Source organism: Bombina bombina, chromosome 2 (assembly GCF_027579735.1).
Source record: "Bombina bombina isolate aBomBom1 chromosome 2, aBomBom1.pri, whole genome shotgun sequence".
In the NCBI taxonomy this organism is placed as follows: domain Eukaryota; kingdom Metazoa; phylum Chordata; class Amphibia; order Anura; family Bombinatoridae; genus Bombina; species Bombina bombina.
Window position 1 is genome coordinate 61,499,875 of NC_069500.1, and position 21,983 is coordinate 61,521,857.

The following is a 21,983-nucleotide window of genomic DNA, read 5'->3' on the forward strand; positions in this document are numbered from 1 at the left end:
ACGGGATTTGTTAGGGGTAGATCCTCAGTTAAAAACATGAGAAAATTACAATTAGTCCTATCACACTACTGGGGGGAGGGCAACCAAGAGGGAGACCGGAGGGAAGGAGACGCTTGTATACTACTGGTAGACGCTGAGAAAGCGTTCGACAAGATACTATGGGACCACCTTTTCACAACCCTTAGGAAATTTGGAATTCAGGGCGACTTTATGACAGCCACCCATGCAGTATATAATGAACCCCGTGCAGCAATTCTAGTTAACGGCGAACCATCCAAATCTTTCCCGCTAATGAGAGGCACGAGGCAGGGGTGTCCACTCTCTCCACTCCTCTTTGACCTGGCGCTTGAACCATTAGCAACCAAAATAAGGAAAAACACGGAAGGACTAACTATAGGCAAGGAAACCCTCCATTTATCCCTCTTCGCAGATGATATGATCCTATACACAAGAGAGCCTAGGCAGAACATCCCTATATTAATGCGCATCATAGCCGAGTTCGGTCAAATTTCGGGATACTGTATTAATAAAGATAAATCAGAGCTGTTGTGGCTACGCAACGAATCGCCATCAGACCCATTGCAAGATAACTTTAAGATTGTCACCAACTCGTTTAAATATCTAGGTATTAACCTCTCAAGAGACCCTAAACAGTGGTATAGACTTAATTTCCGACCACTATTTAAAGAACTAAGACACTTACTCCTAAATTGGACACCACTACCATTGACACTGTCGGGAAGAGTGGGACTAATCAAGATGATTCTATTCCCAAAACTGTTGTACACACTACAAATGCTACCCGAACTCATCCATAAACAAGACCTCCAGACATTAAATAGAGACATACTACACTTTTTATGGAAAGGGAAACGACATAGAATAGGACATAAAAAAATGACATGCACACCAGAGATGGGGGGATTGGCACTCCCAAACTCCCAGGATTATTACCTCTCGCAAATCAAAAGCGAGAGCACAAAACTACACGTTTGAGACCACAATATATATTTCTATTTAAAACATAGGAATATGAAGAAATAAATGATATAAAATGATATAAGTTGATTAAGAATAAAAACCCCCCCAAAAGAGCATTACAAAAAAACATTTAAAAAAAAACATTTAAGGAAGAATGGAGCATAGGCTTGAGAATGGTGTTCTTATTTCTATTTGCATTTGTACTTTCATCTATATCTCTATTTTCACGATAAATAACAACACATATGCAATCACAGATGAATTAATAAATTTAATAACAACAGGTCAGGATGTATAAAGGATAGATAATCTTATATTAACAACATTAAGGAATATGAGACAACCTGCCAGGAGGAGGAACAACAAATAAACAATAGGGATTGGTCAATAACAAGATCCAATCAGGAAGATGGAGACGATATTTAAATCCAGACTGCACAGCACACAAGCATCTTGATAAAGGCCCCAGGCTGAAACGCGTAGAGATTGCTGACAGTCACAGGAGATCCAAATACAGAGCCCAGCAGGTGAGAGGTGTCTCTGGCGTTCGGGCTGGCTAGGATAGGTACATCGAGCCATATCCCACTTTCTAGGGACAGACTCCATATGTGCAATTCCTATCCAAGGATCCAGTAACCGTTCCAGCCTCAATCACCTGGCTCAAGGGCTACACAGACACAAGGAGAAAATCCACAATTGGATCAGGAAACACCGGAAGAACCCGGATTTTTAACCTAAACAGAGGAAAACATACGGAACTACTTCACCAAAGGACCGGCCGGTCACAACTTTAACGGAGGAGATCCAGAATATGGACAATGTAAAAAGGTTTTTATAACAAGAGACAATCTGCTTATACACGTATATACGTATATATGACAGATAAATCCACTTTCTACCATTTACTGCTGTAAATAACCACCATAGACCTGGAATATCGCTGTCTAAGCAAAAATATGTGGTATTCACATTAACCTAGCTTATATATTGTAAAACTAGATCTGCACTGAAAAATTGTAATTGTAACCAACAAAATATACGATACATGTGTGTCAAGTAATAGAAACCTATTGTTGTTTATCAGGTGTTGCCAATCAGAGCTGCTTTCATAAAACCACGGGTATAGTCCCAAACTAGCAGTAATACTGATAGAATAAAATAAGAATAAAACAAGTACAAATTTCAAACTGAAACTGTTTTTTAAATCTAGATGCCGGCATCTATGTGTTAGATTTTATTGTTTACTATTTTATGATAAGTACCCTATCTGTATAGGAATAAAATACATATATCTTAAAGCACCTGCTCCCCTTTCTTCTTATGCATCATCTTTTATTTTTATAATTATGCATCATTTTTTATAAAAATATCTATAAGATACATATATATGAAAAACATAGGACACAAGACTATTTCTAAAAATATAGTAAAAACTTTATCATCCAGGTTATACGATCCAAATCAGACTGTTTTTTAAAAAATATAGTAAATACTTTATTATCCAACTTATATGATTCAAACAAACTGGGGAACTTCACATACCAAAATAAAAATCGCAAAGTTGAATAACCAAAACAGGAAAATCTGCAGGACCCTTAGAATCACATGCAAGAATACCGTATACTTACCCCTACGGGGTAACCCAAACTTTCAGGCAGGTTTCACCACATTGCCTTTTAGACAATGGGAAACACGGGGACTCTCTACTATTAGACAGGTCCTGACGCCAGACCAGAAATCAGTCAAATCATTTGCCGAATTACAATTAGAATTCAATTTACCTCACAAGCATCACTTCGCATTCCTACAGACGAGACATTATGTACAAAGCATCCTGGGGATGGGAGACATGCCGGACACCAACTGCGAAATATACAAGCTACTGACCCTGACAAAAGGAGGACTGACCTCAATATCACATACCTACAAAGCACTCCAAACAGTGGTTAATAAAGCTACTAGGGACCAAATCCAACATAAATGGACAACTTGGACTGAACACCCAGTTACAGACCAAATAATTGAACAAAGCGTCTCAAAGGTGAGGAAGGCATCACTATCAAATGACATACGGGAATCACATACAAAGCTATTACATAATGCATACATAACACCAAAGATGTATCATAAGTGGAGCCCTGAGACTTCGGGACTTTGTCCAAAATGCGCACACCCAAACCCCAACATAATCCATATGATATGGCAATGCCCAAAACTCACAAGATTCTGGAACATGGCACACAAATGGGTAATGAGAGTTACGGGAGGGAGCATAAACCTGAACATTCAAGCAGTAGTATTTCTCCACACACAGTCAAATACAAACAGGCATATGGCGTTTATTCATAATGTCATACTGTTTGCCAGAAAGCTCATCTTCAAGAAGTGGTTAGAACCTGACTCACCAACACTCACACAACTTAAACTAGAACTACAACAGCAAATTATCCGTGAACAAGTAGATACACAGGGTGACATCATAAAGCGAACTAAACATTTTCTCAATAAATGGGAACCCTTAATTCGCAGCTTAGACTTAGCACATCAGAGACAAATCCTACACCCACTTAAAAACTCAGAATTTGTTCTCGAAGCCCAGTTAAGAGGCAAATGGAACATCTTTTAAACTACCCAATTGACAAGGGAACAAACCAATGCAGAGACTAAGATGAGAGACGGAATAGAACCCTGGGGGAGCGCCCTGGGAGGGGTTGGGGTGAAAGAGAGTTGGAAGCGGAGCTGGTTGGGGAGGGGGGAGCTTAATGTGTTGATTTATGAAAGCTAACAATGAACGAGAGACTCACCCACAATGGAGCTGCAATGACTTGTTTATTGTGAAGGACTACAAAACACTAGAGACTCTTGGAAAGACTCGATCTAACTAATATGTTATGCAAAGTATACTGTTACCTGTTTAACTGCCTTCTAAGGGGAAACTAGGTACAATCAGTTAGAAGAGGAGTAAGGAGAATAGGTACTTTTTAGAGTAACTATGTTATTAGACATAGAAGAAAATGCAGTGCTGTCTTTGGTAGCAATTTTTGTTATTATATTTTGCAAATCTAGTTGTACAAACCATTTGTTGCTTTTTTCAGTGCTGAATATATAAATAAATAATTTAAAAAAAAATTGTTGCAATATTTTTATTATGTTTGTAATTAATTTTTTTATTTTTTGTAACTTAGCTTTTTTTATTTTTTGTACTTTAGTTAGTTTATTTAATTGTATATATTTGTAGGTATTTTATTTAATGTATTTATTGATAGTGTAGTGTTAGGTTTAATTGTAGATAATTGTAGGTATTTTATTTAATTAATTTATTGCTAGTGTAGTGTTAGGTTTAATTGTAACTTAGGTTAGGATTTATTTTACAGGTAATTTTGTAATTATTTTAACTAGGTAACTATTAAATAGTTCTTGACTATTTAATAGCTATTGTACCTGGTTAAAATAAATACAAAGTTGCCTGTAAAATAAATATAAATCCTAAAATAGCTACAATATAATTATAATTTATATTGTAGATATATTAGGGTTTATTTTACAGGTAAGTATTTAGCTTTAAATAGGAATAATTTATTTAATAAGAGTTAATTTATTTTGTTAGATTTAAATTATATTTAACTTAGGGGGGTGTTAGGGTTAGGGTTAGACTTAGCTTTAGGGGTTAAAAAATTTATTAGAGTAGCGGTGAGGTCCGGTCAGCAGATTAGGGGTTAATACTTGAAGTTAGGTGGCGGCGACGTTGGGGGGGGCAGATTAGGGGTTAATACTATTTATTATAGGGTTTGCGAGACGGGAGTGTTGCGGTTTAGGGGTTAATAACTTTATTAGAGTAGCGGTCAGGTCCGGTCGGCAGATTAGGGGTTAATACTTGAAGTTAGGTGTCGGCGATGTTAGGGAGGGCAGATTAGGGGTTAATACTATTTATTATAGTAGCGGTGAGGTCCGGTCGGCAGATTAGGGGTTAATAATTGTAGGTAGGTGGAGGCGACGTTGTGGGGGGCAGATTAGGGGTTAATAAATATAATATAGGGGTCAGCGGGGGTTAGGGGCAGCAGATTAGGGGTACATTGGGATAACTTAGGTTGTGGCGGTGTACGGAGCGGCAGATTAGGGGTTAATAATAATATGCAGGGGTCAGCGATAGCGGGGGCGGCAGATTAGGGGTTAATAAGTGTAAGGTTAGGGGTGTTTAGACTCGGGGTACATGTTAGGGTGTTAGGTGCAGACATAGAGACTGTTTCCCCATAGGAAACAATGGGGCTGCGTTAAGAGCTGAACGCTGCTTTTTTGCAGGTGTTCGTTTTTTTTTTTCAGCTCAAACTGCCCCATTGTTTTCTATGGGGGAATCGTGCACGAGCACGTTTTTGAAGCTGGCCGCATCCGTAAGCACCGCTGGTATCGAGAGTTGCAGTGGCGGTAAATTATGCTCTACGCTACCTTTTTGGAGCCTAACGCACTGAAAACGCAGCCATTCTGTGAACTCTAAATACCAGCGGTATTTAAAAGGTGCGGGGGAAAATAAAGCATGCCTTAGCTACGCGGGTCGTTACCGACAAAACTCTAAATCTAGCCGTGAGTGTTTAATATCCCTTTAAAGTTATACAGAATTTTTCAGAATACAGAAACTAATAATGTATTTTAATTTTCATGTGATTTCTCTGCTCTTTTGCTGCCTAAAGCATAACTATTCTATTTATACAAAGGAGGAGTCTTGTTATATTAGATGAGACAGTTACACTTAGTAATAATTTATTGTTTACAGCTATGCTTCCTCAGTTCAGCAATGTGAGTTCATTGTTTCTGTATCCTGTCATTTAAAGGGCCATTAAAGGGATATGAAACCCAAAAATTTTCTTGCGTGATTCAGACAGAGCATAACATTTTTAAAAAGTTTTCAATTTACTTCTTTTATCAAATTTGCTTTGTTTCAATGACATTCTGTGTTAGAGAGCTACCTAGGTAGGTTTCTGAAGCACTACATGACAGGAAATAGTGCTGCCCTTCAGTGCTCTTGCAAATGGATAACATTCTTGCAAAAGTACAGCCATATAGTGCTCCAGACACATGCACGCTCCTGAGCTTACGTCCCTGCTTTCCAACAAAAGACACCAAAGAGAATGAAGTAAATTTGATATTACAAGTAAATTAGAAGGCTGTTTAAAATTGAATGCTCTATCTTAATCATGATGAAAAAACATGTTGGGTTTCATGTCCCTTTAAATACAGCAGAATTGCATAACTAAAACATAATAAAAAAATGCAATAACACTTACTATGAAACTGTTTGCCGGCCCCCTGTATCATGTGACATCACTCAGCCAATCACAGAGTAGTATACTTGTGCACATGCTCAGTAGGAGCTCCCAGACAAACTAGAAATTTGGATAAATGGAAACCAAGCAATACTTTACACAAAGGGGAATGTTTCCCATTACTTTAAACAGATCCTTCATTTTAGCAATATTTTAGATGGAGTTTAATTCAGATGAGCTTTAACTTACTCTGCGGACTTTTGCTGAGGTTGTGATTCCCCTTATATCCTGCGGGAGATGCATCGCTACCCGCCAGCACGACAAGGTTCAGCCCACTGTTTTAGAATATATCTAAAGACCGACGGACTGTGAGCCTGACGAAACCAAACAGGCGATTTCTCAATGGTCTGTGGATGGTTTAAATATCGGGGCCTGGGTGTGTAATCCCAGTTATACTGAAGGTGTGAGCCTGTGTCATGCACCTGCGCAATCCTTTTCACATATTACCAAGTCTTATACAGTTTCAGCCAAAATCTTGCAAGACAACGCACAAATCTTGCAGTAAGCCACAGAAGTCGCGCAAATCGCAGTAAACATCCACTCGACCTCTAGAGTGAAGTTGTGAATGCGTAAAAATGTGCATATTCTTGTAAGAAGCTTCTGGCAGGCATTTATTGGCTAGTATTTGCACATACGTACTTGCAACCAACACAAACAAAAATTAGCATATGGATACTTTGTGTTTTTTTGTTAGCAAAATTTTGCTTTGTTTAGCAGTTAAGCGACATACACTTGAAAATGCTCTGGAGTATTGTTTAATCAATCTTTGCTGTGGCAAATTAGTGGCAGATATAAATGAGCTCTTGCGCTCATCAAGGGTTAACTGTTTAGCATGTAGCAGTGTCAGAGATATGAAGTCTGCAGGGCAGCCCCCTCACCCTATCTGGGGGAATGGAAAGCACAGAGTTTTTAGAGTTAAAAGTTATAGTCAGTCTAATCAAAATTAAACTTTCATGATTCAGATATAGCAGTAATTTTAAGCAGCTTTCTAATGTACTCCTATTATCAATTTTTCTTCATTCTCTTAGTATTTTTATTTAAAAAAGCTGGAAAGTAAGCTTAGGAGCTGGATCATTTTTGGTTCAGCACCTGGGTAGTGCTTGCCGATTGGTGTTTAAATGTAGCCATCCAATTAGCAAGCGCTACCCAGGTGCTGAACCAAAAATGGGCCGGCTTCTAAACTTACTTTCCAGCTTTTTAAAATAAAGATAACAAGAGAATTAAGAAAAATTGATAATAGGAGTAAATTAGAAAGTTGCTTAAAATTGATGCTCTGTCTGAATCATGAAAGTTTAATTTTGAGTAGACTATACCGTTAAAGAGACAGTTTACTCAAAAATGTTCTCCCCTTTAATTTGTTCCCAATAATTCACTTTATCTGCTCCAGTATATTAAATTGTTTACAAGTATTTCCTTCATCCTTATATTGGCATTTGAAATAGTTGATTTTTCCTGTTGTATCCCAACCAATTCTGAAAGTTTCTGGCCTTAGGTCCAAGCTATAGATAAGCTGTGTAAACACAGCCAGCAGAAGAAATTACACTCCCAGTGGGGTATAGAAGAGGTAAGGTAATACAATTTTAATTTTCCATTGTTCTCTCCAAGTATTGGTCTTTGATTTACGGACAGATATAAGATAAAGAAGCATGTATATGTACACAATGTGATAAAGTAATGAGATCTGATTATACCTACAAGCTCAACCCATTTTATTAGGTTGTGGCTTCAAAACACAAAATCAGCTATTTCATATAAACAAATAAACCTTAAAAAGCAAATTCTCATACATTTTATACTCTGCAGCTGGTAAAAAAAAGTAACTGAAAACACATTAAGAGAAACTATTTTACAGTATACTGTCCCTTTAAATTAGTTATCACAGGCAAAAAAAGAAATTACACTGCAAAGATTTTAATATGCATATTTAAGCATTTATAGGGCATTCATTTTGAGTTTAATGTTCATTCAAGTCAGAAAGCAAAGCAAAGAAAGCAAGTTCTTTTTGGACCTAAATGTAGATCTCCTAACTGTTCCTATCTTAGAGGGACAGCCCCTAATTATGAACTCTGTCCTGATTTGCAGAATTACCCCGCCCATAGGCCTGCCCAGACACACCCACCAACTGTGCAGACACTGCCATGATCCCGCCCACTATCCAACGGTGAACACACGTCTCCCCACATGGCCCCTCCCTCAAAAATAATGACCCCACCTAAAGTCCCTAATACCTAGCCACAAATGTTAGGATGTATGTAGATGTATAGGTTGTCACCATTTATATACATTTAGATAAAAATAGCTGTCATTAATGAGTTCTTGCTGTTTCTTCTGGACAGATATTTTAGATAGATGTAATAATAATAATAATAATAATAATAATCCCCTCAGACCTACATAATTTTATACCCCTGTGCTAAATCTGTTTAAGTCATTTGTACGATTTGCAATTGCACACCACGTTTATGTGAGGTACCCACACTTGGAAACTGCTGATAACATAAAAAATCTCCATAGATTATTATGAAGAAAAAAGTTTTTATCCCCAGTTTCCACAGATTACCACCTCAATGGAAACTAGGCCTTAGTTTGCAGAAATATCCAACTATATTGAAATGAAAAAAAAAAAAAAAACGTGTTGTGTCATTTTCTCTAGTAATATGGTAAACAACGGCACAGGAGTCATTATTTCCTAAATATTTCAAACACACATTTTATGGTTTCATATTTACCACAATTTCTCCTTTACAAAACACCAAAATGTATTACATATATTGTTCAAAACAAATTAGTAATTGAAAATGTATTATTTTTGTCACTTTGGACCATCTTGCAGTTCGTGCAGAAACTTAGTATGAAAAGGATAAATCTAACCATAAAATATTGTTTACAATTTAAAACTACACAAATTTCTGTTTTCAACTAGAGTATTAATCTTACCCCTTTCCTAACTCAATTAGTTCTTAGAATAAATTCACCTGCAATTCATTATTTTAACAATACAACAAAATGAAGGTTGTTTCTAGGTGATTGTTATTATAATGATGAACAGTTGACAGCTATTAAAAATTCCTTTTTTATAACAAGGCGTGAATAGAGGGGAAATATTTCTATAGTGATGAAGGTGACTAAATCAATCATCAGAGACCCCCTAAAAAAGGACCAATGCTAAGAGTATTTGTTATTGTTATAACAAACACTGATGTCTAGTTGGGGAAAAAGAGGGAAAACCACAACCACCATTTTATTCCATTTGCCTAAAGTTGTATCATATGATCACTGTAGCCATAGTGATCGCTTCATTTGAAAGGGAATCCATCATCTTTTAAAAGAGGGGTCACGGGCCCATTTGATTTGGGTGGTAGAGTCTTTTTCAGAATCAAGAACACCCTAAAAGCAACCCAGCAGACACATATTTGAAATTTCTATGCTGCCGCACGGGATCAACATTTGTCCGGTAATCACTTAAATCTATCTCTTTCAAAAGAGAGTATCTTATACCTTTATGTGGTGGAGGAGGGGTAATTTGGGCTCCTGTATACAAATAAGGAACTACTACAAGTAAATTACTTTCAGCATCCTGAATATAAATAAATATTTTATTATATTGTCAAAAAAAAAATGTTTATATTTAATTACCAGTATGATCCCCAATTTTTCCATCCAGTTGGTGATGTCCAGATATTTTTTCAGGAGTCAAAGTTCGGCTGATCTGGCAGTCTGTATGGTACAGGGAGAACCATTTCCGGCAAGGGAAATGCCAGGTCTTGTCCCGGTTTGTGTTGGTTATAAACACTTCCTCTAGATACCAGGCATCTTGCTCTTCCAAGCCATCGTGCTAAAGAGCATAAAGAGGGTCACATTTTTAAATAGACAGTAGCAGAAGCACATGATTAGTTCATGTTAGTAGGAAAAAATATTTTTTAAAAGTATTTTGGTATCTTTAAGAATTTCAATACATTCCTACATGATGTAACAACAGTATTATTGGGTTTGTAGAAACATAAAATTGACTTTTCTATGTTTGATTTTTTAGGATAAACATTCATGAAATATATAATATATTGTACAGATTTAGAACTGTCAACCAATGCTATGCATCAATATCAATGATAAAGAAACATTTGTGTTAATGCTAATGATAATTTACATATTTACAATGGGGGTTTGGAGGTTTAGAGTTGTGGTGTTAGTAGCAGTTAGGGCTGTACATTGTGTTGGTAAGATTAAGTGTGGAGGGTGTTTATGGCAGCTAGAGGGTTATATGCAGGAGAGGTTGACCGCTTTACCTGGCGCACTGATTTGACAGTGAGCCTATTACGTGACAGTTAAAAAACTGCTGCGCCAAAGAGGATGGCTTTGCTTACTAGGTAAGTATTGTTTAGCCCTCAAATTAGTTATTTTGACATACGGAAGACGATCCCTATGCTACATAATTCTACACTATGTGCCGAACAATGTGCACAACGTTTACTGGAGATGACAGAAGTTAGGTTTAAGGGATTGTCGAGTCCTGCACAGGTTTTAGCAAGTTTTAAAAAACTAACGGCTAGATTACGAGTTTTGCGTTAGGCTTAAAAAGCAGCGTTGGCCGGTTTTTACGCTGCTTTTTTTAATGCCCACTGGTATTACGAGTCTTGCAGGTACAGGTGTACCGCTCACTTTTTTGGCCAGACTTGGTAATACCGCAAATCCACTTATGTAAAATGTGTATCCTATTTTTTCAATGGGACTTGCATAGCGCCGGTATTACGAGTCTGACAAAAAGTGAGAGGTACACACTCTCCTGTCAAGACTGGTACCGCATTTTAAAGTCAGTAGTTAAGAGTTTTACACGCCGTAGCATAGAACTCTTAACTAAAGTGCTAAAAAGTACACTAACACCCATAAACTACCTATTAACCCCTAAATAGAGGCCCTCCCGCATCGCAAACACTATAATAAAATATTTAACCCCTAATCTGCCGAACCGGACATCGCCGCCACAATAATAAATATATTAACCCCTAAACCGCCGCACTTCCGCCTCGCAAACATTAGTTAAATATTATTAACCCCTAATCTGCCGTCCCTAACATCACCGCCACCTACCTACATTTATTAACCCCTAATCTGCCGCATCCAACGTCACCGTCACTATATTAAAGTTATTAACCCCTTACTCTAAGTCTAACCCTAACCCCCCCCTAACTTAAAACCTAACACTAACCCCTTGAAGATCACCTTACTGGGAGACGTCTTCATCCAACCAGGCCGAAGTCCTCAACGAAGCTGGGAGAAGTCTTCACCCAACCAGGCGAAGTGGTCCTCCAGATGGGCAGAAGTCTTCATTCAGACGGCATCTTCTATCTTCATCCATCCGGCGCGGAGCGGGTCCATCTTCAAGACATCCGACGCGGAGCATCCTCTTCAATCGACGGCTGACACTGAATGAAGGTACCTTTCAGAGACGTCATCTAAGATGGCGTCCCTTCAATTCTGATTGGCTGATAGAATTCTATTAGCCAATCAGAATTAAGGTAGAAAAAATCCTATTGGCTGATTGGAACAGCCAATAGAATGCCAGCTCAATCCTATTGGCTGATTGGATCAGCCAATAGGATTGAACTTAAATCCTATTGGGTGATTGCATCAGCCAATAGGATTTTTTTTCCTTAATTCCGATTGGCTGATAGAATAAAGGTACCTTCATTCAGTGTTAGCCGTCGATTGAAGAGGATGCTCCGCGTCGGATGCCTTGAAGATGGACCCGCTCCGCGTATTGGGTGGGTTTTAGAGTAGGGTTGGTTGTGTGGGTGGTGGGTTTTAATGTTGGGGGGATTTGTAATTTTTTTTACAGGTAAAAGAGCTGATTACTTTGGGGAAATGCCCCGCAAAAGGGCTATTTGTAATTTAGTGTAGGGTAGGGCTTTTTTTTATTTTGGGGGGGCTTTTTTATTTTGTTAGGGGGATTTGATTAGGTGTAATTAGTTTAAAAATCTTGTAATTTGTTTTTTTTTTACTTTAGATAATTTTATTTAATTGTATTTAATTGTATTTAATTTAGGGAATTAATTTAATTATAGTGTAGTGTTAGTGTAACTCAGGTTAGGTTTTATTTTGTATTTATTTTAGCTAGGTATTTATTAAATAGTTAATAACTATTTAGTAACTATTCTACCTTGTTAAAATAAATACAAACTTGCCTGTAAAATGAAAATAAAACCTAAGCTAGATACAATGTAACTATTAGGTATATTGTAGCTAGCTTAGGGTTTATTTTACAGGTAAGTATTTAGTTTTAAATAGGAATAATTTAGTTAATGATCCTAGTTTTATTTAGATTTATTTAAATTATATTTAAGTTAGGGGGGGTTAGGGTTAGACTTAGGTTTAGGGGTTAATAAATTTATAATAGTGGCGGCGACGTTGGGGGCGGCAGATTAGGGGTTAATAAAGGTAGGTAGGTTGCGGCTACATTTGGGGCGGCAGATTAGGGGTTAATAAATATAATGTAGGTGTCGGTGATGTTGGGAGCAGCAGATTAGGGGTTAATAAGTATAATGTAGGTGGCGGCGGTGTCCGGAGCGGCAGATTAGGGGTTAATAATATAATGTAGGTGTCGACGATGTCGGGGGCGGCAGATTAGGGGTTAATAAGTGTAAGATTAGGGGTGTTTAGACTCGGGGTTCATGTTAGGGTGTAAGGTGTAGACATAAATTTTATTTCCCCATAGGAATGAATGAGGCTGCGTTAGGAGCTAAACGCTGCTTTTTTGCAGGTCTTAGACTTTTTTTCAGCCGGCTCTCCCCATTGATTCCTATGAGGAAATCGTGCACGAGCACGTTACACCAGCTCACCGCTAACGTAAGCAGCGCTTGTATTGAAGTGAGATGTGGAGCAAAATTTTGCTCAATGCTCACTTCTTGTCTTTTAACGACGGGTTTGTAAAAACCCGTAATACCAGCGCTGTCTGTAAGTGCTCGTTAGCACCGCATAGCCTCTAACGCAAAACTTGTAATCTAGCCGTAATTTTGTTAACAAATTTAAACCAAAACAAATGAAGTGACAAATTTCCTTGAAAAAATTTGGAACATTAATACTGTAAAGTATTGTGAGTTGTAAAGTGCTAATTTCAGCCATCAAAATCTTGCATTGTCTAACATTTTACACCAAGCTTACGCACTTTTGCATTATGTTTTACCAGCTTGTGAAAAACTTGTAAAGTGCAAATTGTTCATTTTCCCTTTAGTTTCAGCTATGTAAGCCGTGTTTGCATAGGTTTAGGTCATAGAAAGTGGGCCAGAAATTATATTTACATTTCTATATGTTATTAATACACATCTACCTGCTATGCCGTATAGTTAACGTGATTTATAGAAAGCGCAAGAAACCAGAAATCATGAACGCAACATTACGAAATGACATTAAGCAAACCTGTTATTACAATCTTTCTTTTTCTTTCGTACTCGCACTTTCGGGAAGTACAGTATTCTCATCTTTGGGAATAAGGTAGTCACACCACAATGATCAGTTAAAGGGACAGTCAAGTCAAAATTAATTTTTTATGATTCAGATAGGGCATGTCATTTTAAACAACTTTCCAGTTTACTTTTATCATCAAATTTGCTTAGTTCTCTTGGTATTCTTTGTTGAAAGCAAAACGTAGGAAGACTCATATGCTAATTTTTAAGCCCTTGAAGGCCGCCTCTTATCTCAGGGAATTTTGACAGGTTTTTTTTTACAGCTAAAGGGTGTTAGTTCATGTAGTTTATGTGTGCTGTGCCATATAGATCACATGTGCTCACACACATGAAGTTAACTAGGAGTCTGCACTGATTGGCTAGAATGCCAGTTTGTCAAAAGAACTAAAATAAGGGGGCATTCTGCCAAGGCTTAGATTCAAGGTAATCACAGAGGTAAAAAGTATATTAATATAACAGTGTTGGCTATGCAAAACAATACAAACTCTGGAGTAGACTGTCCCTTTAAGTATTTGCCATTTAGTGTTGTTTGTTTAAAAGCACAATCTTCTTACAGTTGTAGAAATGTGGCAAAGAGAAACCAAGTTCTGTACAACGAGAATGAGGTTTGGAAATCTTGGTGTGTACAGTGGGAGTTTAACCCCTTCGCTATTGGAAATTAGAAAAACACCTGGAGTACTATAGAATTTTCAGTATTTTTGATATCACTCCGTTTAAAAAGAACTAGAGCCTTTGTTCTTTTTTTATTTACCTCTGAAAACTATATATAATAAAATAAGGCTTTGAATTAGTCCTATTTTGGTATAGTTCTTTGGCAGCCAAACACAATTATATAAAGAAATCATTAGCTTTTTTGCAAACTTTTGGTTTCTCACTGAAATTATTTACACACAACTACTGCAGTTGTAAGACAAATGATTGTAAAAGCTTCTTTGGGATACCCTTTTGTTCAGAAATAGCAGAATAAATGGCTTTGCCATTATTTTTTTGGCAATTAGAAGACCACTAATTGCAGCTGCGCACCACACTTCTGAAATTCCCAGCAGTGAAGGGGTTAATCAGGTAGCTTGTATGGTTAATATTTGCTCTAGTGTAAGGATTACCCTCTCACCTGACCCCTACCCCCCCCCCATCCCTACCTGATCCCTCCCAAACAGCTCTCTTTACTCTGCCCCCCCCCATGGTCACCACCATCTTAGTTTAATTTAGGGCTTTTATTTTTTTTTGTAGTGTAGGGTTCCCTCCTCACCCTCCCACCGCCTTGATCCCTCCCCCCTCTCCCTCTCACTGCTATAATCCATGTCTGTTAATGGGAGCTAGTCTGATAGTAACAAATAATTTTCCTTTTTTTATTTTTACTTTACTTTATATATTTTTTTCTGTAGTGTAGAGCCCACCTTACTCCCCCTCAAAAATCACTTTTTCTCTAGTGAAGAGCCCCCCTCCCCCATCCAGCCGACACTTTTCCATAGTGTAGGGCCCCATCACTCCCTCACCCTTCATAACTTTTTCCATAGTGTAGGGAACACCACCACCCCCCTCTCCCCTCCTCCGCTTGGCTGCCCAACTGCCTCCCTCCTTCCCTCCCACCACTCCCACCGAAACCAATGGTGCCCCTCTCTGTAACACTCCAGCAATTTGGCTTCATATGTTAAGGGAGCATGATCTGCGCCCAGCTTTGGACTATACTTTAACCCTCTGCATTTAGCAGTTTCACAGTTTACAGTATGAGAACTGTGGGAATCCTATTTAAGAATATAAGAATAGTTGCAGTCACTTTCTCCTATGAGGAAATTATTTCCTGCACTGTTCATCTTGTTTTTAAATGAAAACCTCACCAAAACTGGAAAACCCTTTTTCCCCCCAACAATAATGGGGGGAAAAATGTAAAAAAAAAAATAACTTTTAAAATGTAAAAAAATTAACAAATATGATCATTGGGCAGACATGGCCAGAATACCCATTATGCATATACACTAATAGTATTCAGATCATTTAACACTTCCAAGGATAGATACTTTCACACTATTTTACCTGCTCTGCGTGCCTTAACATCCGTACGTTTTGGTCAATGTTCGCAATGAAGCACACAATTTAGAAAAGCAGGACAATGTAAACTGCTGACAGACATTAAACATTGGACGGGAGAAATTAATGACTTACTGCGGATGATAATTCATTTAACAGTAACTATGTAAAGATGGCCTAGGGCCTGATATTCAAAACCTCGCCGCTCAGGTGAGATGATCACAGAAGTCTCGTCGATACGGCAAGGCCTTTAAACATTTTTAGAAGTGTTTATGTTGAGTCGTAGCTTTCTTTATGTAAAACAGACTCCTACATTACAATACAAGGTCTAAAAAAAATCTCAAAGATTTTGCGTGACTTCTCTCCATGCCGGCGAGGTTTTGAATATTAGGCCCAAGTGTGTTTTAATCATGGGAATCCTAAGCTATCCAAACTTTTGATAAGTTCTTTAGTAGTATTACATTTTATAATGACATGGCACAGACAGCACATTGTATAAATTGTATAGAGAGTTTGCTTGCAAACACATTTAAGCCAACGATCTTTCTTGCACATTTGCTTGTCCTTAAAGCATATGCAAATGAGATAAAATTTCTTTAAACATTTAGGCTATTCAGCTATAAAAAAATAAATAAAAAAATTAAAATACTTAGTGACATGAAACACAAAATATTTCTTTCATGATTCATTCTTCAGATATCCTTTGTTGAAGAAATAGCAATGCACATTGGTGAGCCAATCACACGAGGCATCTATGTGCAGCCACCAATCAGCAGCTACTGAGCCTATTTAGATATGATTTTAACAAAGGATATGAAGAAAATGAAGCAAATTAGATAATGGAAGTAAATTGGAAAGTTTTCTAAAATTGTATGCTCTTTCTAAATCGTGAAAGAAAAAAATTGGGTTTCATGTTCCTCTAATACCCTGCATGAGCTGGTTTTGTCACATTCAGTTTAGCAGCAAACTATATCCCTGCATTATTAGTTTTAAATACAGCTATAGAATACGCTTTGCTCTGTCAACCATCATTGTCTGTGCACAAAAGTTATATATTATTTTGCTTATACAATAGAAGGCCCCAACTGTGCTTACACTGGTTTCAATAGTTGTAAAATGAAATTAGTTTAATAGAATGAACAATTTACAGGAAAACTGTGGTATACCTGAATGTTAAAGCAGTGTAAAGAGTATTTCATATATATATATATATATATCTCAACAATAAAATATCTACATGCAAAAACAAAATGCATGCTTACCTGATAAATTTCTTTCTTTCCGGGCATGGAGAGTCCACAACGTCATTCCAATTACTAGTGGAATATTCAACTCCTGACCAGCAGGAGGAGGCAAAGAGCACACCAGCAAAGCTGTTAAGTGTAACTTCCCTTACCCATAATCCTCAGTCATTCAGCAGAAGGAAAATGGAAAAAGAAAAAACACATAGGTGAAAAGGTGCCTGATGTTTAGTAAAAAAAACTGCCAAATTATAATTAAAATAGAGGGCGGGGTCGTGGACTCTTCATGCCCGAAAAGAAAGAAATTTATCAGGTAAGCATAAATTTTGTTTTCTTTCCTATGGCATGGAGAGTCCACGACATCATTCCAATTACTAGGTTGAACCAATACCCAGGCTAGTGGACACGGAATGAACAGGGAGGGAGAACAAGGCAGGAGGAGCTAAACAGAAGGAACCTTTCTCCCAAAAGAGGCCTCAGCCGAGGCAAAAGTAACAAATTTGTAGAATTTGGAAAAAGTATGCAAAGAGGACCATGTTGCCGCCTTGCAAATCTTTTACACAGAGGCTTCATTTTTTAAAGCCCAAGAAGAGGAGACAGCCCTATTGGAATGAGCCGTTATTCTCTCAGGAGGCTGCTGTCCAGCAGTCTCATAAGCAAAACAAATCATACTTCTGAACCAGAAGGAAAGAGTAGTAGAAGTGGCCTTCTGACCCTTACGCTTTCCAGAGAAAACTACAAACGACAGAAGATTGCCGAAAATCTTTAGCAGCTTGTAGATAACATTTTAGAGCACGCACAACATCCAGGTTATGCAAAAGACGTTCCTTATGAGAAGAATGCTTAAGACAAAAAGAAGGAACAACAATTTCCTGATTAATGCTTCGATCCGACACCACTTCAGGGAGAAACCCCAATTTAGTACGAAGGACCGCCTTTTCCATATCAACAACATGCATCGTCTCAAACGGAACCTGCTGCAAAACTAAGGACAAGGTTAAGGCTCCAAGGAGGAGCAACAGGTTTAAACACAGGCCTGATTCTGACCAGGACCTGAACAAAAGCTTGAACACCTGGTAAATCTGCCAGACGTTTGTGCAAAAGAATAGACAGTGCAGAAATCTGTTGCTTTCTCCAGGCCATCCTGAAGAAAAGATAAAATTCAGGGAATCCTCACCCGACTCCAGGAGAAACCTTTAGCTTTGCGCCAAAAAAAGGTATTTACGCCATACCTTATGGTAAATCTTGCGAGTAACAGGTTTACGAGCCTGAAGCATAGTATTAATGACCGCTTCCGAAAAACCCCGTCTAGACAGAACTACAGTGGGGCAAAAAAGGAAATTTATGCTTACCTGATAAATTGATTTCTTTTACGATATGCCGAGTCCACAGGATTCATCCTTACTTGTGGGATATTATCCTCCTGCTAACAGGAAGTGGCAAAGAGCACCACAGCAGAGCTGTCTATATAGCTCCTCCCTTAACTCCACCCCCCAGTCATTCGATCGAAGGTATAGGAAGAGAAAGGAAAAGCTAAAAGGTGCAGAGGTGACTGAAGTTTTGAAAAATAAAATAAATCCTGTCTTAAAATGACAGGGCGGGCCGTGGACTCGGCATATCGTAAAAGAAATCAATTTATCAGGTAAGCATAAATTTCCTTTTCTTTTACAAGATATGCAGAGTCCACGGGTTTCATCCTTACTTGTGGGATACCAATACCAAAGCTTTAGGACACGGATGAAAGGGAGGGACAAGACAGGAACCTAAACGGAAGGCACCACTGCTTGAAGAACCTTTCTCCCAAAAATAGCCTCAGAAGAAGCAAAAGTATCAAATTTGGAAAATTTGGAAAAAATATGAAGTGAAGACCAAGTCGCAGCCTTACAAATCTGTTCAACCGAAGCACCGTTTTTAAAAGCCCATGTGGAAGCCACAGCTCTAGTGGAATGAGCCGTAATTTTTTCAGGAGGCTGCTGTCCAGCAGTCTCGTATGCCAGGCGGATGATGCTTTTCAGCCAAAAAGAGAGAGAGGTAGCCGTAGCTTTTTGACCCCTACGTTTTCCAGAATAAACAACAAAAAGAGAAGATGTTTGACGGAAATCTTTGGTCGCTTGTAAGTAGAATTTCAAAGCATTAACAACGTCCAAGTTATGTAACAGACGTTCCTTCTTAGAAGAAGGATTAGGACACAAGGAAGGAACAACAATTTCCTGATTAATATTCTTATTTGAAACAACCTTAGGAAGGAATCCAGGTTTAGTATGCAAAACCACCTTATCAGAATGGAATATAAGATAAGGGGAATCACATTGCAATGCAGAAAGCTCAGAAACTCTTCGAACAGAAGAGATAGCAACTAAAAACAAAACTTTCCAAGATAACAGCTTAACATCTATGGAATGCATGGGTTCAAACCGAACCCCTTGAAGAACATTAAGAACTAAATTCAAACTCCATGGCGGAGCAATAGGTTTAAACACAGGCTTGATTCTGATTAAAGCCTGACAAAATGCCTGAACGTCTGGAACATCTGCCAGACGCTTGTGAAGCAATATTGACAAAGCAGAAATTTGTCCCTTTAAGGAACTAGCTGATAATCCCTTTTCCAATTGTTCTTGGAGAAAAGACAAAATCCTAGGAATCCTTACCTTACTCCATGAGTAGCCCTTGGATTCGCACCAATAAAGATATTTACGCCATATCTTATGGTAAATTTTTCTAGTGACCGGCTTGCGAGCCTGAATCAGAGTATCAATGAACAACTCAGAGAAACCCCGCTTAGATAAAATCAAGCGTTCAATCTCCAAGCAGTCAGCTGCAGAGAAGTTAGATTTGGATGTTGGAACCGACCTTGAATGAGAAGGTATAGTTGTACGCTTAGCTAGAGTAGATATGGCTCCCTCTACCTTAGGAACCAATTGCCAGGAATCCCGTATGGTGTCAGATATAGGAAACATTTTCTTAAAGTTAGGAGGGGGAGAAAACGGTATACCTGGTCTATCCCATTCCCTCTTAACAATTTCCGAAATTCTTTTTGGAACCGGAAAAACATCCGTGTAAGTAGGTACCTCTAGGTATTTGTCCATTTTACACAATTTTTCTGGAGGAATTGTGATAGGGTCACAATCATCCAGGGTCGATAAAACCTCCCTAAGCAACAGGCGGAGGTGTTCCAGTTTAAATTTAAAGGACGTAACGTCCGAATCTATCTGAGGTAATACATTTCCTGATTCTGAAAGTTCTCCCTCAGACATAAAATCCCTGACCCCCAACTCAGAGCACTGTGAGGGTGCATCGGAAATAGCCACTAAGGCATCAGAGGGTTCAGTATCTACATTAAAACCTGGGCTACTGCGTTTACCCTGCAAAACCGGCAGTTTAGATAATACCTCTGTAAGGGTAGTAGACATAACTGCAGCCATATCTTGCAAAGTAAAAGAATTAGACGCACAAGAAGTACTTGGCGTCGCTTGAGTGGGCGTTAAAGGTTGAAACACTTGGGGAGAATTAGATGGCATATCCTGATTCTCTTCAGACTGAGAATCATCCTTAGACATACTTTCATTACCTAAAATATGTTCTTTACAGTGTAAGGCCCTTTCAGTACAAGAAGGACACAATGTAAGAGGGGGTTCCACAATGGCTTGTAAACACATAGAGCAATGACTTTCCTCAATGTCAAACATGTTGAACAGGTTATGTAATCACACAAAGTCGTAAAACACTTTATTTATTACAATAAACTATTTTTGACAAAAACGGTACTGGGGGAACTATGTCAGCCAGTTCTGATACATCACAGTCTCCTCAGAAATAAATGACTGAACATACCTCAGTGATGCTTGTAGCATGAAAAATGTTCCTCACACTGAAGATTTCTCTAGTATTCTTCAGCACACTGTGGGAACCAACATGGATCTTAGTTACGTCTGCTAAGATCATCAATCTCAAGGCAGTTCTTCTTTCCAAATGCTGCCTGAGAGAAATAGTACTCACGGTACCATTTAAAAATAACAAACTTCTTGATTGAAGAATAAAAACTATTATTTTATCACCACTATCACTTTACCCTTCCTATTACTAGCATAGGCAAAGAGAATGACTGGGGGGTTGAGTTAAGGGAGGAGCTATATAGACAGCTCTGCTGTGGTGCTCTTTGCCACTTCCTGTTAGCAGGAGGATAATATCCCACAAGTAAGGATGAAACCCGTGGACTCGGCATATCTTGTAAAAGAAAAGTATTTAGTCAGCCACCAATTGTGCAAGTTCTCTCACTTAAGAAGATGAGAGAGGCCTGCAATTTTCATCATAGGTATACCTCAACTATGAGAGACAAAATATGGAAACAAATCCAGACAATCACATTGTCTGATTTGGAAAGAATTTATTTGCATATTATGGTGGAAAATAAGTATTTGATCACCTACAAACAAGCAAGATTTCTGGCTCTCACAGGCCTGTATCTTCTTCTTTAAGAGGCTCCTCTGTCCTCCACGCATTACCTGTATTAATGGCACCTGTTTGAACTTGTTATCAGTATAAAAGACACCTGTCAACAACCTCAAACAGTCACACTCCAAACTCCACTATGGTGAAGAGCTGTCGAATGACACTAGAAACAAAATTGTAGACCTGCACCAGACTGGGAATACTGAATCTGCAATAGGCAAGCAGCTTGATGTGAAGAAATCAACTGTGGGAGCAATAATTAGAAAATGGAAGACATACAAGACCACTGATAATATCCCTCGATCTGGGGCTCCACGCAAGATCTCACCCCGTGGGGTCAAAATGATCACAAGAACGGTGAGCAAACATCCCAGAACCACACGGGGGGACCTAGTGAATGACCTGCAGAGAGCTGGGACCAACGTAACAAAGGCTACCATCAGTAACACACTATGCTGCCAGGGACTCAGATCCTGCAGTGCCAGACGCAGTGCCAGACGTGTCCC

At 38.4% G+C, this 21,983-nt stretch overlaps 1 protein-coding gene across 1 annotated transcript in view; it reads right to left on the minus strand.

The window, feature by feature from the left end:
- LOXHD1 (lipoxygenase homology PLAT domains 1) overlaps positions 1-21,983 on the minus strand; it is a 666,378-nt gene that overhangs the window by 595,167 nt on the left and 49,228 nt on the right. The window contains exon 7 of the mRNA XM_053701077.1: positions 9,936-10,134. Coding sequence (XP_053557052.1) covers positions 9,936-10,134 — 199 coding nt within the window. The remainder of the gene's footprint in view (positions 1-9,935; positions 10,135-21,983) is intronic.